The sequence below is a fragment of the Microtus ochrogaster genome, unplaced genomic scaffold (genome assembly GCF_000317375.1).
Source record: "Microtus ochrogaster isolate Prairie Vole_2 unplaced genomic scaffold, MicOch1.0 UNK15, whole genome shotgun sequence".
In the NCBI taxonomy this organism is placed as follows: domain Eukaryota; kingdom Metazoa; phylum Chordata; class Mammalia; order Rodentia; family Cricetidae; genus Microtus; species Microtus ochrogaster.
Window position 1 is genome coordinate 4,745,694 of NW_004949113.1, and position 14,436 is coordinate 4,760,129.

General features: G+C 51.3%; 1 protein-coding gene across 1 annotated transcript; it reads right to left on the reverse strand.

Moving 5' to 3' along the window:
- Window positions 1–970: 970 nt before the first annotated feature.
- On the reverse strand, window positions 971–13,626 carry Snx20 (sorting nexin 20). The gene is made up of 5 exons (XM_005367042.3): window positions 13,477–13,626; window positions 10,355–10,484; window positions 6,507–6,648; window positions 4,891–5,042; window positions 971–3,546 (listed from the first exon to the last, which is right to left on the reverse strand). The coding sequence occupies exons 3-5, from the start codon at window positions 6,634–6,636 to the stop codon at window positions 2,878–2,880; spliced, it is 951 nt and encodes a 316-aa protein (XP_005367099.1). The 5' UTR covers window positions 6,637–6,648; window positions 10,355–10,484; window positions 13,477–13,626; the 3' UTR covers window positions 971–2,877.
- Window positions 13,627–14,436: the final 810 nt, after the last annotated feature.

Genomic DNA, 14,436 nt, shown 5'->3' on the forward strand with positions numbered 1-14,436 from the left:
TGGTGGGAGGTGCTCTCGGAAACAGGGAAGTGGAGCACTACATGGGGTCACGGGGTCATGGTGGGAGTAGTCTACCCGTGGTGGGACTGAACCAAGAGGAAGCTCCCTGGATGGGGTCTCCTACAAACTCGAGGATTCTCTTCCAGGAATCCAAGAAACAAGGTCTCTGACTCCAGGTGCTGGGAGGGGGTGGCTGGAGTGGCAGTTATCACAGGCCTTTCAACTATCATCATGGCTGAACACAGTGCATGTGAGCAGCAGACACTACAGTGGCTGTGGAGAAGGCTGTTGGGAGACTCAGGCAGGTGCTGCAGATCACTGTCCTCCGAGCAGAAAGGCCATTCTCACGGCCATCAGAGCAGCTGTGACCATAGCGACAGCCCCTCTCGAGCTGCCTGTGGGCCTTCCCTTGTAGAACGAGGGGTAGAAAGGGTGTAGAGATGCTCACCCGGGGTTCCAGCCACTCCTCCCCAGGCCTCCCTCCCAGCTGTATGTAATTCTGCCCAGGGTTGCACATGGTCTTGTGGGCCCAGGAGGTGCCAGAGCTTACAGACCATGAGAGGTTAAGTGAAGGGGGATTCCATCTGTGCAGCCATGGGGAAGTCAGCATCTCTGCTAGAGCAAGCCTTCTGTGGTGCCAGTGCTTTGGGGTCACGCATGCACACACCCTATAAACAATACCTCACCTGTGTGCTCAGTAGATGCAAGCTACTTGCATCTACTCATGCAAGCTCAGTAGATGGATGCTTCACCCAACCGAACTCAGGCGGCACCAAACTTTGTTCTGTCACTGAAGCTCCAGGTGCGACAGATGTTATTCAAATTTCTCCAGATGAAAAGTTCACCGTGCAACAGGAGAGCAGCGTAGGGCACCGTCAGGGAGAGGTGTGCAGGGGTCCTGCAGCTGTTTGGCCTCCCTTGCCTGCACGCTGTGTAGGACGACTGGTCCTTCTTCAGGTGCACCGAGGGAGACCCTGTTACATGATGCTGTAGCTACTCCCAGTGTGCCCACGGGATGTCTCTCTACACTCTCACACCCACACATCCACACACATTTACTCACACTCACTCCCAACACCCGGCCCGCTCATAGTCTGGAGACACACATTTTAGTGCCGAACACTCTTCTCTTTTTCAATAAGATTCCTTTTCTTTCCCTCACAATGCCAAGGATATGTCCATCAGAGAGCACTGAAGCCCAGCCTCTCTGCTTAAGCTATGTTAGCCCAAACTGTGATTAATCAGCCCCAGGTGTGGGTGAGTGCTAGTTGGAGTCCAGATTCCCAGATGTTTTCCACCTTGGTCACATCACCATTGTCCTCAATCACAGGTTGGAACGCATAGGAGTCTTGGTCCATTTTCTGTTCAGCAGCCAGGTACCATAGACTGCAGAACTCATAAAGAACAGAGGCTTCTTCAGCTCTTTGTTCTGGAGGTCCAAAGTCAAGAGGGCTGCTTCTGATAAGGGACTTCTAAGTGGTGGGACTCTGCAGAGTCCCAAGGCTGCGTGGGGAATCACGAGGAAAGACACAACAGGCAGGCACCTTTGATGAGGTCACCCGTGCGATTGCAGGGGCCTGTCCTTATGCTCCGGTCTAGTATCAATTACTTTCCAAAATTGCCACCTCCAGACGCCATATTTGGATACGTTTCCAACCCCTTCTTTATTTAGACATGCACACCCCCCCCCCCAGGCTGGCCTGGAACTTAATAGCCCAAGCCAAGGTGGAATTTACAATCTTTCCCAGGCTGCCCTGGAATACATAATCCTCCTGCCTCAGCCTCCTGAGTGGTGGGATTACAGGCATGCGCCACCACGTCAATTTCTACCCTCTTACTATTTCAGTTAAGAGTTCAAAGTGGGGGCATTCAAACCATGGCAGAAGTTTGGCTCAACATTGGTTGAGCCTTACAATGAGAATCCGGTTCTTTGGTTACTCAGCTATTTTCCCCCTAGAATTTCCTGATTAGTTCTGTATACAGGGTGCTGTTTTCTCTGTTGTGTTTTATTGAGTACATTTTAGACTTGAAGAAATAGCTTACAGAATCACCAGGACAAACAGACACAGCTTTTATTTTGCCACTGAGTACTTTAATTTCCCCAAAGTCCAGTATTTCCACTTGCAGTGTCTTCCTGGAAAAACTGCTTGAAGGAAGACTTTCTCTATGCTTCATTCTAAAGGCCTGCACGGGCCCATTGTGGTAGTTGCCATAAGACGTCCATATTGAACAAGATTTGGGTGTAGTTTTGTGAATCCTATCTTGGAAGAACTAACTCTTCCTACATCGGTGTGGTGCCTTGGTCTCTTGGCTCATTCACTCTGAATGCAGCAGCGGGTTAAGGCTTCAAGGCAGACGGTTCCATCAGCTCAGCTCATTAGTCCCATGAGGTCCGAGGTCGGCATGCAAACTTCTTCCCTGGCTGCTTACAAAAAAACCGAGTGCTTCTTTTTCTTTTATTGTAGTATTGGGGATTGAAACGAAGGTGTCTCATATGTTCGGCAAGCATTCGGCTATTGAGCTACATCCTCAGAACTCTGTATTTTGAGAGTCTCACCAAATTGCCTAGGCTGGCCTTGAACTCATTCTCTGCGGAAGGCAGTTCATCCCATTCCCAGATGGTAAGGCCCACAGTACTTGCAAAGTTTTGACAGCTAAGCTTGTGGGCTCAAGGTTCAAAGAAACCTTGCACCCAAGGGGCACAAGATGACTCTTCCTGGGATCGCAGGAGCCCCTTTGCTTAGCAGACATAGTAAAGAGGTTCTTGTCTAAAGTTGTCCAGCAAAACCCACCCGCGATGGCCCCAAGCAGTCCGCCAGCGATAGTGACCCAGGTCTTTGTCCGCAGTCTGGATGCCAGGGCACCAGCCAGGCCGGTTCAGGACAGATACTCTCGCACCGTGAGCTCCTTCAGGGTGAAGCCCCTGTGCGTGGGACTCCGGAGCTGGCTGTCATCCAGCCTGCCCTGCAGCGACGCGAAGTCTTTGCCCAGCGCGTAGGCCAAGCGCACCATGGCGTCCAGCAGCGGCGCGTAGTAGCGGTGGCTCTCGCGGGCCCGCAGGCGCTGCAGCGCGCGCTCGCCCACCGCGAAGGCCTCGGCCGGCCGCTCCAGGTCACGCAGGCAGATGAGCGTGGCGCAGAGCGCGGGCACCGCGGCGGTCGGGCAGTGCGCCGTCAGCTTCTCCTGCAGCGGCAGCACGCGGCCCAGCAGGTCGAGCGCGCGTGCGTACTGGCCGGCGCGCAGGCAGCCGAAGGCCTCGCGCAGCTCGGGCCGCGTCAGGAAGTCGACGAACTCGCGCGAGCGGCGCACGGCGCGCACGGCGTACAGCAGCCGCAGGTAGTCGCACAGCTCCAGGCGGCGCTCGCAGATGGTCTCGGCCGACAGGTTCCCCGTCAGGCGCTTCCGCGGGAAGGCAACGTCCTCCAGCTCCGGCCCGAAGCGCTTCAGGAGGGCCTTGTGCAGCCTCTCAAAGTCCGAGTAGCGCCGCTCCACCACCGCCATGTCGCTGTCGAAGCTCCCTGTCTGGACGACTACGACCTGATACATCTGCAGGCAGAGGGAGAGGTTAGGCTCGGGACACCCCCAATGCACTCAGTGTGTGTGTAGCCTCGGGACACCCCCCAATGCATGCAGTGTGTGTGTAGCCTTGGGACACTCCGAATGCACATGCTATGTACATGTGCAACCGGACACCCCTAATGCACCCAGTTTCTGTGTATGTACACGTATGGAGAGGCTAGCCTCGGGACACTCCGAGTGCACACGCTGTGTGCATGTGTGTGTATAAGGACAACTTGTGGGAATTGGTTCTCACCTTCCACCTTGTCTTTCTGGGTGGTCAAGCTGGGCAGCAAGTGCTTTTACTGGCTGAGCCATGTGGCGGGCCCTCTGCTATTTTATGTATGCATGTAACATACTTGGAGACTCATCCCCCCCACCCCATGCTGTATTCGCTATCAGTAAAGGCTGCATGGCAAATGTTGGTCCTAGATTAACAGTGCTTAGAAGCATCGTGGAAGAAAAAGAGCGCAGGAACTTGGTCGTGGACCTGAGGTCTCTTCTTGGCTTTTTATCATAAAAAATGAGGGCTCAAAGTTCTGAATTGGGAAGCGTGGGCTGGAATTGGGAGGGCTTGTGTGGACCACCTGGGCATTTGTTTCCGGTATAACACATTTAGCCACATTAGTCTTTGGTAATTTAACCTCTTTGAGCTTCCCCTTCGCTAACTTGAGTATAGGAATAGTCTCTGTTTTCTCCATGGGGGTTAAACCAGTGAGGGAACTCCCTGATATGAGGGGGAGCCGTGCCCAGCACGCACTGGTGGCTATTGTAACTGTGCTCCACCCAGTGAGAAGGAGGGACGCGGCGGCCCGCTCCCTGAGAGGTGGGAATTACTGAGGTTGGTGTGACTCTTCTATCTTCTAGAACATGCTGATCTCCCAGTCTCACAAAGATGGCAGCTCCCAGCAGGGCGCTTCCCACAACCACGACCAGCAGCTAGAATTTAATAAGAGTTCAGCTTTCTTTTGTGTTTGCTTTTGCAATTGGTTTTCCTTCGTGTCGTGGGAAACCAATCTTTTACTGAAATGTAGTTGTATTTTTTTTTAAGCCATTTGAATAAAAACCAAGCACGTAGTTTGGATGATAGCACAGAATCAGTGAAGGGCTACAGATAACTGACACCTGACATCACGGGATCAGTCACATGATCACACATCTCTAATCTTCGTGGGACCCTGCATGCGGAGCCATGCGTGAAACCTCCATTTCTCGGAAGACTGTGAGTTAGTGTGTCACGTCCTGGCTGGAAAGTTGAAGTCTCCCAAGACGTCCCTGGGAGCATGCGGGAGGTGACTGACAGGGGCTTCCTCAAATCTACGCTCTGCTTACCACAAACTTGGAGACTCTCCTCTCCTCGATGCGGGCTGAAGCGATCTCAAAGAGCAGCTTGACATGTCGCCAGCGGCTCTTCTCCTTCTGCCAGTGTTCCTGTAGCTCCCTGGTGGTCATGCTGGAGTTGGAGCTAGGACCGTCCTGGGTTTCTGGAAGGACAGTGTGGTTAAGGAATCTGCAGTAGGCAGTGCTCTCTAGGCAGGGGCTGGGGGAAGATGACTGGGTCCACTTGGCTTGGGCTGTCAGAGTTCTGGAAGGGCCTACCCTTCCTCTCACCCTCACTGCTGGGGCATCAGCCAGGCCCCTGTCAATTACATAGTGTGCTGACCTCAAATAATGCAGCACTTGACTGTGGGAGAGTTGCATCACCTACTTCCAGCCCGCTGATGGACCATTCTGTAACCACGTGCCCTGGTAAACAGGGACGTGTCCATGTTTGCTTCTGTACTCCCTACAGCATCGACTCCAGGGAGCCACGGAACCCATGAGTGCACATCAGTGTGGTGAGGAAGCCCTGAGGGGGTCATATTTCAGCCTCAACTGGGGAGCGGGGAGGGACTTACTAGACTAACAACACTTTCAGGGTACACCTGCCACTCTCTGCTTTGAAACCAGTCCTCCTGTTTCCTTGCCTGTTTTGTATTTTTTTATTGTTGTTTCAAGACAGATTTTTTTTCTGTGTAACTCTGACTATCCTGAAACTCTGTAGACCAGGCTAGGCTCCAACTCACAGCGATCTCTGAGCCTTTCCCTACCAAGTGCTGGGATTAAAGGTGTGTGCCACCACCGTCCAGCTTTTGACAGTGTTTCTTAAGCCTCACTTGAGCCCCATACCCTTTTGAGAATCTGCGTAGTTTCTTCCAACACTATCGCATAAATAATTGTGCAGTTATTGCAAGAGGTGCAGGCTGGGAAATCCTTATCTTGTGTCACGTGACTCACATGTCAGCATCTCCCCTCCATACTGGAGTAAGTGCCTCCTCTTTTGTTCCAGTAGCTTCTTTGTGATGTTTCTAATTATTTTTCACTAATGGAGACTGAGCTTGAAGGCTAAGAGGGTGATCAGTTTTACTTTCCAAGCACGACACATGTCAAGCTTCTGCAGATCCATCTTGAATGGGTGTAAAGAGAGATTGGTCCAGGAGATGGCACTATTGCAGGTATCGTCAGTGCCAGGCTAGGACCCATTGGCAGCCACTGTTCTGGGAAGCCTCTCAACTTAGAATCCTGGGGCCTCTCTAGGACCACAGCAACATGCTTGGGCCAGCGTTTGCAGGAAGGGATGGTGGACAATCACTGACTTCTTTGTCCCTTGGATGCACAACCTAGTTATGTTCCTTACACCTTCCCATGGACCCTCATCCAGTGTGAGTCCCAGGCACCCACCCCAGTCATGGGATCATCCACCCCCTATACAGGATGCTGCTCTTGTTTCCAGTCCCCGCTCTGCCTCCGACATAAGGAGCCTGCACCAAATCCTTGTCTTGGGGCTTCTCAGGGGTGACCCCAGTTAAGACAGTTACCCAGCTTCTTGGTGCAGTTACTGAAGAGCTTCAGATGACTTTGAACTAACTTCTGCCCCCTGGCACTGAACCCCAAGATCTCAAGTTTACCTAAGTGTTCTTCTGGTCCTGAACATGGGAGGTCTGGGCCGGAGGGCAGTACATCTTGTCTGGTTGTTGGTGTGCACTGGTGTATGGGTCCTGTCCAGCCAGGGCTCCCAGGATGCTCGAGACTTGCCATGCTCCAAAGCTTCTAGAGGTATAAAAGAGAGTAGTGAGAGCCAACTTGTGTTGGGGCTCCTGCAAGATCCTGGGGTGCTTGGGATTCTTGTTGTGATCTGTGCTGACAGGCATGGAGGAATATCAGTGATCACTGTGCTTGATTCTCTGCTGCCCACCCAGCCAGTTCAAAGCTAGCCTTCCCCTCTGATGGACAGACAGACCCTGAACTGGGGTTGTGATCCATGGAGTGTACACTTGCTTTGGATTCCACATGGAGTCGTGTCAAGTGACAGCAGTAACTTTGGAAATTACCTGGGAGAAAGATGCTGGCTAGTCTAGATAAATGTCCCACCACCCAGTTTTGTATTACAGTGCACCCTGTGTATCTACTTTAAAACAAATATTCAATATGCCTAGTTCATCTCAACTGGTTCTTCAGACTTACTTTTTTTTTTTTGAGACAGGGTTTCTCTGCATAGCCCAGGCTAGCCTACAGCTCACAGAGATCCGCTTGCCTCTGCCTCCTGAGTGCTGGGATTAAAGGTGTATACCACCACCGCCTGCTCACCCTTCCTTTTTAATAGAACACCCACAAAACTTTGCTACTCCTGCCTAATAACAGATACGGAAACAGGTCTAACCCAAGGTCTGTGGTTGGTGAGTGTAAGAAGGAGCAGGATGGAACTGCCTCCACAGACACACTGTGAATTTGTCTTCACGGTCTCAATCTCACTTCCCTCCTCTACAGGGCCTGTTTATATTTTCATTTTGTGCCGAGGCTCTGAGATGCAGGGCTGCCTGGCAGCAAAGGCTGAGGTGTGGGCTGGGACAGAAGCCCAAGTTGGCTGACGACATGATCTTTGCTCTTACCGAAGTGGACAGGAGGCAGACAGCAGGCCGGCAGGCTTCTAGTGTCCAGTGTGTGCACATACGGATGGATGAGTTGGCAGCTGTCAGCCACCTAGCTGCCCTGTGCCCCAGTGTCTTATAAAATGGGTACAGTATCAGAACCCACCTTCACAGGCTGGGCTGAGGGTCAAGCTAGGTCTACCCCATAGAGCTTAGACTCAGCGTCCTTCACATACCAGGGACGGCACAGTCCTTTCTGTTACTAGGATCTGATGTGCGTTAGGTGCGTGAGCAATAGTAATGAAACGGCTCTAGAAGTGTTCGCTTTTGACAGATAGCTAGCTGCAAATTAGAAGAATCATAAAAGCCTCCTCTCAGATGCACAGATGGCCGGGTACCCTTTTAGGCACATGTAGATGTTCTTCTCATCACTGACAACGCCTGAGATGAACAGCTGACAGAGGAAGGGCTTCCTATGCTCAGTTTCAGATTCCAGCTCCTTATAGCGGGGAGGGCATGGGCAGAACGCAGCCGCTCACCTCCTGGTGTCCAGGAAGCAGAGAGGAGGGAGGAAGGGGAGAGAAAGGGAAAGAGGGAGACGATGCCTACATTAATAGAGGCTTTCCCCACTTCTTTTTAAAACATGTATGTATGTGTACACCTGTGTGTGTACATGTGCATGCATGTGAGTACATACACGTGTGTGCTCACACATGCACATGAAGCATATGGAGGTCATATGACAGCTTGCAAGGGTGGGTTCTCTCCTTCTACCACATGGGTCATGGGGCTTGAGTTCAGGTCATCAGTCTTAGCAGCAAACATCTTAACCTGCTAAGCCACCTCACTGAACCACACTTCTCTCTTTTCCTCCTAGTCTTTGGGATACTGCTACCTACATTCAGTGTGGGTCCTTCCCCCTTACTTAGTCATCTGTGGAAACACCCCACAGACACACCTAGAGGTGCGCTTCTCTTGGCTCCCAGGGGATGGTAAATCCAGCTAAGTTGGCAAGATTAACCACCATAGTACAGGAATTCAAGGCGGGGGTGTAATGATGACATCACCTCTCCAGGACTCTTGGCCTGGCCTATGGGAGGCTAGCTGGGCTTGAGTCTATGCCTCAGGGGGCTATTCTTGATAGGACATGGAAGGAACCCTGAGCTGTTTTCTAAGCAGTGATCTAATAAGTGCCTTCAAGGACCCTCCATCAGACATTTATAGGTGGGCAAACTGAGGCACAGAGCAGGGGCCTAACTGACCCAGGGCTGTAAATGCTTGTGTACTCAACAGACTGTGTGCCTTGCCAAACTTTCAGCCCTATGGAGGAGTCAGGAGATGGCCTCCATCCCTACTGACTAAGGCCCTGGGGCAAGTTATTCACTACCTTCTGTTTTCCATTTTTCCATTTCCCTCTGGGAAGGAAAGACAGCCTTGTCCCACTGTTAGGACATGGTGATGAGATGGATCCCTCTTGTTCTGCTAAGTCAGCGGTTCTCAACCTTCCTTCTGCTGTGACCCCTTAATATAGTTTCTCATATTGTGGGGACCCTGCCATAAAATTATATCATTGCTACTTCTTATCTGTAATTTTCTACTCTTACTAATCATCAAGTAAACATCTGATATGCAGAGTCTGTGACCCACAGGTTGAAAAGCACTGTGCTAAGTGCTAGCTATAGGTGGTCCACATGCTGTCATTTGTAGTGGAAGTTTTTGGAGACAGTGCCACACTATTTAGCCCAGGCTGCCTGGAACTCATAATCTTCCTGCCTCTGCCCCCCAAGTGCAGGGACTGCAGGTGTGCAAGACCACACCTGACTTATCTAATGGGGACTTAGTGTGTTCTGTGGCCACTCTGCGCCTTTCTCTATCATTTTGTCTGTGAAGTGAATAGGGGTGTGTGCTGCTGGCCTTAGTGGTCAGTGAATGAGGGTGTGTGTGTGCAGCTGGCCTTAGTGGTCAGTGAATGGGGGCATGTGCAGCTGGCCTTAGTGGTCAGTGAATGGGGGCGTGTGTGGCTGGCCTTAGTGGTCCAGGCCTTTCCAGATCTGTTTTCTCGATTTGAGGCCTTGGAAGACCTCAGAAATATGCCTTCCTCCCCACCCCAGCTCCTGTGCATGACAATCATTCTTCCCATCTTCTTGGTGCCTTGCTACCTGCTTTTAGGGCTCCTGCCTCTTCAGTCCTCCTGGGGTACACAGGCCACCTTTCTTGGGGGTTGAAGAGGGGACGAGCATCTAATAGAATGTACTAAAAGCCCTTGCTATTCCCCGCAAGAAAGAAGAATTGAAAAGTACCCGTTCAAAGAGAAGAAGGAAGGAAATGCCAGGAGTGGCAGTTGAGTTTTATTTTAAGCCCCTTTCCTTCTTGGGCAGGTTTCCCAGGTCTTCCTTGGAGTGTCATCTGCGGTATCCCCACCTGCCTGCCAGAGAAGGGTGAGCACCATGGGACCCCTGGTGCCTCCTTGTGAAGTCCATTGCTAGAAGGGAAGAGCTCTCAAACGTGGGTGTGCATCAGAATCCCCACTGGGGTCGGGGAGAAGAAATGCTCAGGGCTCTAAAAAAACAGGCAGGCTGTCAACCTCACAACACCCAGACCGCCTTGGGGTGGGCTCTGGATTCTGTACTCTGTTTCAGGGTCATTAGTTCAAGTCTAGGTTACAGAACAGGAATGGTGCCTGGCATTTCAAAAGGAACCAGGACTAGAGGTTGAAGGGGGTATGCCCAGTTTGCCCCCGGTTTCTAAGGAAAGCCCTACTGGTAGAGGCTCTCACCAGGCTCCATCCCTCCTGCTCTGTCCCCAGCAAGTTCCCAGAGGATCTCTCAATGAGGTCAGAGTCTCAGTGGGCAGAAGCCAGCTGAGCTTGGGGTCAAACACTGACTGACCTGGGATCTTCAGGCTCTGTGGGTCCAGGGTTCCAGGAGAGTCACATGCCCCACTCCGATCTCTGTTCTAAGGTCCGACGAGACTAAGGTCCGACGAGATGGTTGAGTGTCTGCTGCTCTACTGAGTTCTCTGTTTGAAAACAGGAAATAGGCTGAGCGAGCTGCCTCAGAGGCCCCAGCTTATTGGCTGCTGAAAGAAGTTCACGGAACCCCATAGACGGGTGTTCGCAGTACCTCAGACAGGCCACCCACAGGAGTGCAGTTTGACCTCACTTCCTAGCAGCCTTCAGACACCTGAACCATCTCTGGATGTGGAGCGTCAATCCCACAGTCCTTCATCTTAGCTCTTTTCCGTGGCAATGACTAAAGACCACAGACTGGAAAAAATTACACACAAACATTTTATTTAGCTCATAGTTCTGGACATGGAAGAGCACAGTGGCAGTGCCTGGTGGGGCTCTCCTGCTCCCCGTGACACGACATGACAGAAAGACAGGCAAGAGGGAGCCTACTTTATACACCCCGGTTTCACTGTTATGGCATGAACCTTTTATGAAGACTGCCCTCATGAAGTCACTCTCAGAAGGGTCCACCTCCCAAACCCATGGTGTTGGGGTTCACAGTCTAACACAAGGATCTGGAAACACATCCTTTTAGTAGTTATTGTCCTAGCTATGAGCTAGGCATAACGGGGGACCCTCATGTTGTATTGACAGACCAGAGGACTGAGGTCTGGAACACTGGATTGGTGGAATGCAGAGCCAGAGCCTGACGTGGAAGGACATATTAGTCCTTGATTAGTTGACAGAAAGGTCCAGGGAAGACAGACTTTAGCATAGGGATGTCACTTATGACCACCAGTGTCATAAGCTAGGAGCTAGAGGCTAGAGGAGGACGAGAATTAGAACCTTTTTGTCTGGTGTCATTCTAGCCATGCTCTTCTCTCCTGGGCACAAGTGGCTGTGGCCCTTCTGTCCCTCTGTCTTCATAAACTTGACCGTGACTCTTGAGTCTCATTTTACTTCCCTTTGAATTTTATATGCATCGATCCATGTACACTGCTTGAGCTCTTTGATGTCTTGTTTCTTTCCTTCAGTATTCATGTGTGTAGGAGTAAAATGGTGTGTGTGTGTGTGTTTGTGTTTGTTCCTGAGTTTTATAGTTTCCTCTTGCTCCATTGTCACCTTATTTGAGCATGTCACTATTTTTCCTTTCTGGACCTGTGATGCCCATTTTCACGCTGCGTTAGTTACATTCTTAGGCGTTTAACCAAATCTATGTGACTGTCCGAGGGTACTCTTGGGGTCTTTGAGGAAGAGGGTCTCGACAGGACTGGGCCAGGCCACTGCCGGGGGTAGTCATCTTGTACCTTCCCAGCTGCTGATAGGCCAGGCTGCACCTTCTCCATCCTTGACACGGTTAGTACTTCTTGTAGCCATACTACAGTGGTGTCAATGGTGTCACCTCATAGCTTACACTGTGTCTCCCAGAGATTAATCTTTTGGACATCTCTTCACGGGCATGTTTCTCAACCTGTCTCCTCTCTAAGTCCATTGTCTGTCTTTTATTGAATTACTTTAATGACCGGAGAGAGACCGTTCATGTTCCTTTGGGTACGCGTGCTTCTTAATACCCTTTCCCTCCTGAGGCTCGCAGTTGCACTTAATGGATCGTGTGATAAATAGACATCGTCAGCTGTGCTCAACTAGATCAGTCTTGCTTTCCACAGTCACGGAGGTTTCGCCCTTATTTGCATCTGCTTCAGCCCCATAGGCCCTCAGGAAGCTTCAAATGAGTCAGGATGTGCTGAGCATTCTATGGTGTCGTGCTGAGCCTGTGAGGGCTGGCAATCAATGCCATGCTGGAATCTTCAGTTTGCCTTTCTTCTCAGGGCTCTTACTGCACCTCCTTACCTGTCAGTTTGCTTGTGAAAGTGCCACCCAACCCTGTCTCTCTGCACTGCCATCACCATCATAGCAAGAACACCCATATCCATTAGAATTTGTTCCTGGCATGGGCTCTAGAGAACTACCGTGCACGTTGTGTCTCTGGTTTGCTAGTCTCATTTGCCTCTGCCTCACATTGCCTGGAAGAAGGCCCGGTGTGGCAAGGAGACATGGGGTTGCAGAGAGGCGGTGTTACTCTGCCCCTCCTCTTCCCACCATGCAGCTGTCCAGTTTCTTGCCCAATCTCTGCCCAGGCTTGAAATCTGTGAGATGCCTCAGCAGGCTCTGCATCCTTCTCCACACCCTATGAGCTCATCGTAGCAGTTAGCAGCCACAGGGGACTAGTGCGACAGTCTCTGCTTCCTCTTTTGGAGCCGGGAGCCCATTTTTTGGAAACCACCTGACACGGAGGTTCTGTTGGAGGAACACAACTGGGTGTGTGTGACCAGACGACTTGGTCACTTGCTGGGTGTTGATTGTTCTCTGCAGGCCGGAGCCTGGTGTGGGAGGGGAGAGACAGACAAGGGCTATGTCTTGTCCACTTGGACTGCTCTAACAGAAGGCCCTATGCTATGTGGTTTAACCAACAAATGTGTGTCCTACAGCTCTGGGGCCTGGGAAAGTTCAAGATCCTGGCCATGGCAGATTCAGTGTCTGGTGAGAGCCTGTTTCCTGGTTTGTGGATGGCTATCTTTTTGTTGTGACCACTCATATTCAGCAGAGGGCTAGAGAGTTCTCAGGGGTCTCCTTCTTAAGGGACATAGTCCCCGTCCTTCACCCCATGACATGGTCACCTCCTAAGGCTCCACTTCTCAGGGCCATCAGATTAGGTGTTAGAATTTTAATACCAAAGTCTGAGACATATTCAGTCTGTAAGAGACGATTGTGGTGGGCCAGGACAGAACAGCGGGCATTCCTTGTGGCAATACCAGGGCCAGATGAGGGGAAAGGGGCACTATGGAGTCAAGAAGGGGAGATTCTGGCATCTAGGAGTCAGATGCCAAAGTCAGAGGGTGTCTCCCCTGCTCTGACCTTTTGGTAATGTCCCACCACATTCAGCACCAATCCAGACTCTATCCACCCTCCTCCCTTCCCAGCGGCACTGCTATGTTCCCAGCATTCCTTGCTCCCCTTAGCAGAGCCAAGCTGGAGCATGGTGGAGGTGCAAAGACTCACCTATCCAGGAGTTTCCTTTCTGGAAATACCCTTCTTTAGGTTCTTTCCATGTGGGCTTTTCCTTCCCCTGGCTTGTAGCTTCCCGTCTGTCTTCCTGTCGCTCCTGTGGGCAGCCTGCTCTTGACCTCATGCCATCTACCACTGTTGGCATAGCTGTTGACTTACTGTCTCAAACACCACACCATCAGGGAGCAGTGAACATGTTGGTGGGCTGCCCCCAGCCGGCACTCAGCATAGCGCTGTTCTTACTGGCTGCTCAGTGGGTCACTGCTGTGTGACAGGACTCAGGAGCAAGTGAGTGAATGGTGAGGAAATGCGGAAAAGGAACTGGGCTGTGGCTCCAGCTCAGGGCCAATCATCATGCCTCTCTGGGTGCCAGGGAGATTAAGCCAGTCCTTTTTATGTGCAGGCACTCTCCCCGATGCCTCAAAAATAGAAAATGAATAAATAAATTGCTGCTCACTACCACTCCAGAGATCGAGCGCACTTGAGACTACAATACTGAAACTTCCTTTTGAGAAATTAAAAGGAATGATCCCTGGGGAGGATCTCTCTAGGTCTGCAAAGAAACCTGAGTTGGCAAGGTGTTTTGCAAGTGACCCCAGACCTGGTAATGTCGCTCTCATCTTTTTGCAGCTGTGCATACACGATGAGCCTTTTTGACGATTTCAAAGATTGTTATTTCTGCAGGACTTCAAATTGGGGCCACAGACCAAGTGTGCTGCTGACTGATTTTGTGACCGCATTGAGAGACAATGGGAAGGATGAGGGTGCTGGCCTCATTTCTGCCCTGCAGACTTGCCCGTTGCTGCGCTCAGCCTCCTCGTCTCCCCTCAACCCCAGGATGGTCAGGCTTCTGATCTATGTCAGGATTTACTGTGGAGTGGAGACAATAGAGCTTTTCTCATGGGGCCTGTTATGTGATGAGGACATGGTGCGTGCTTGGGGGCAGGCAGAAGT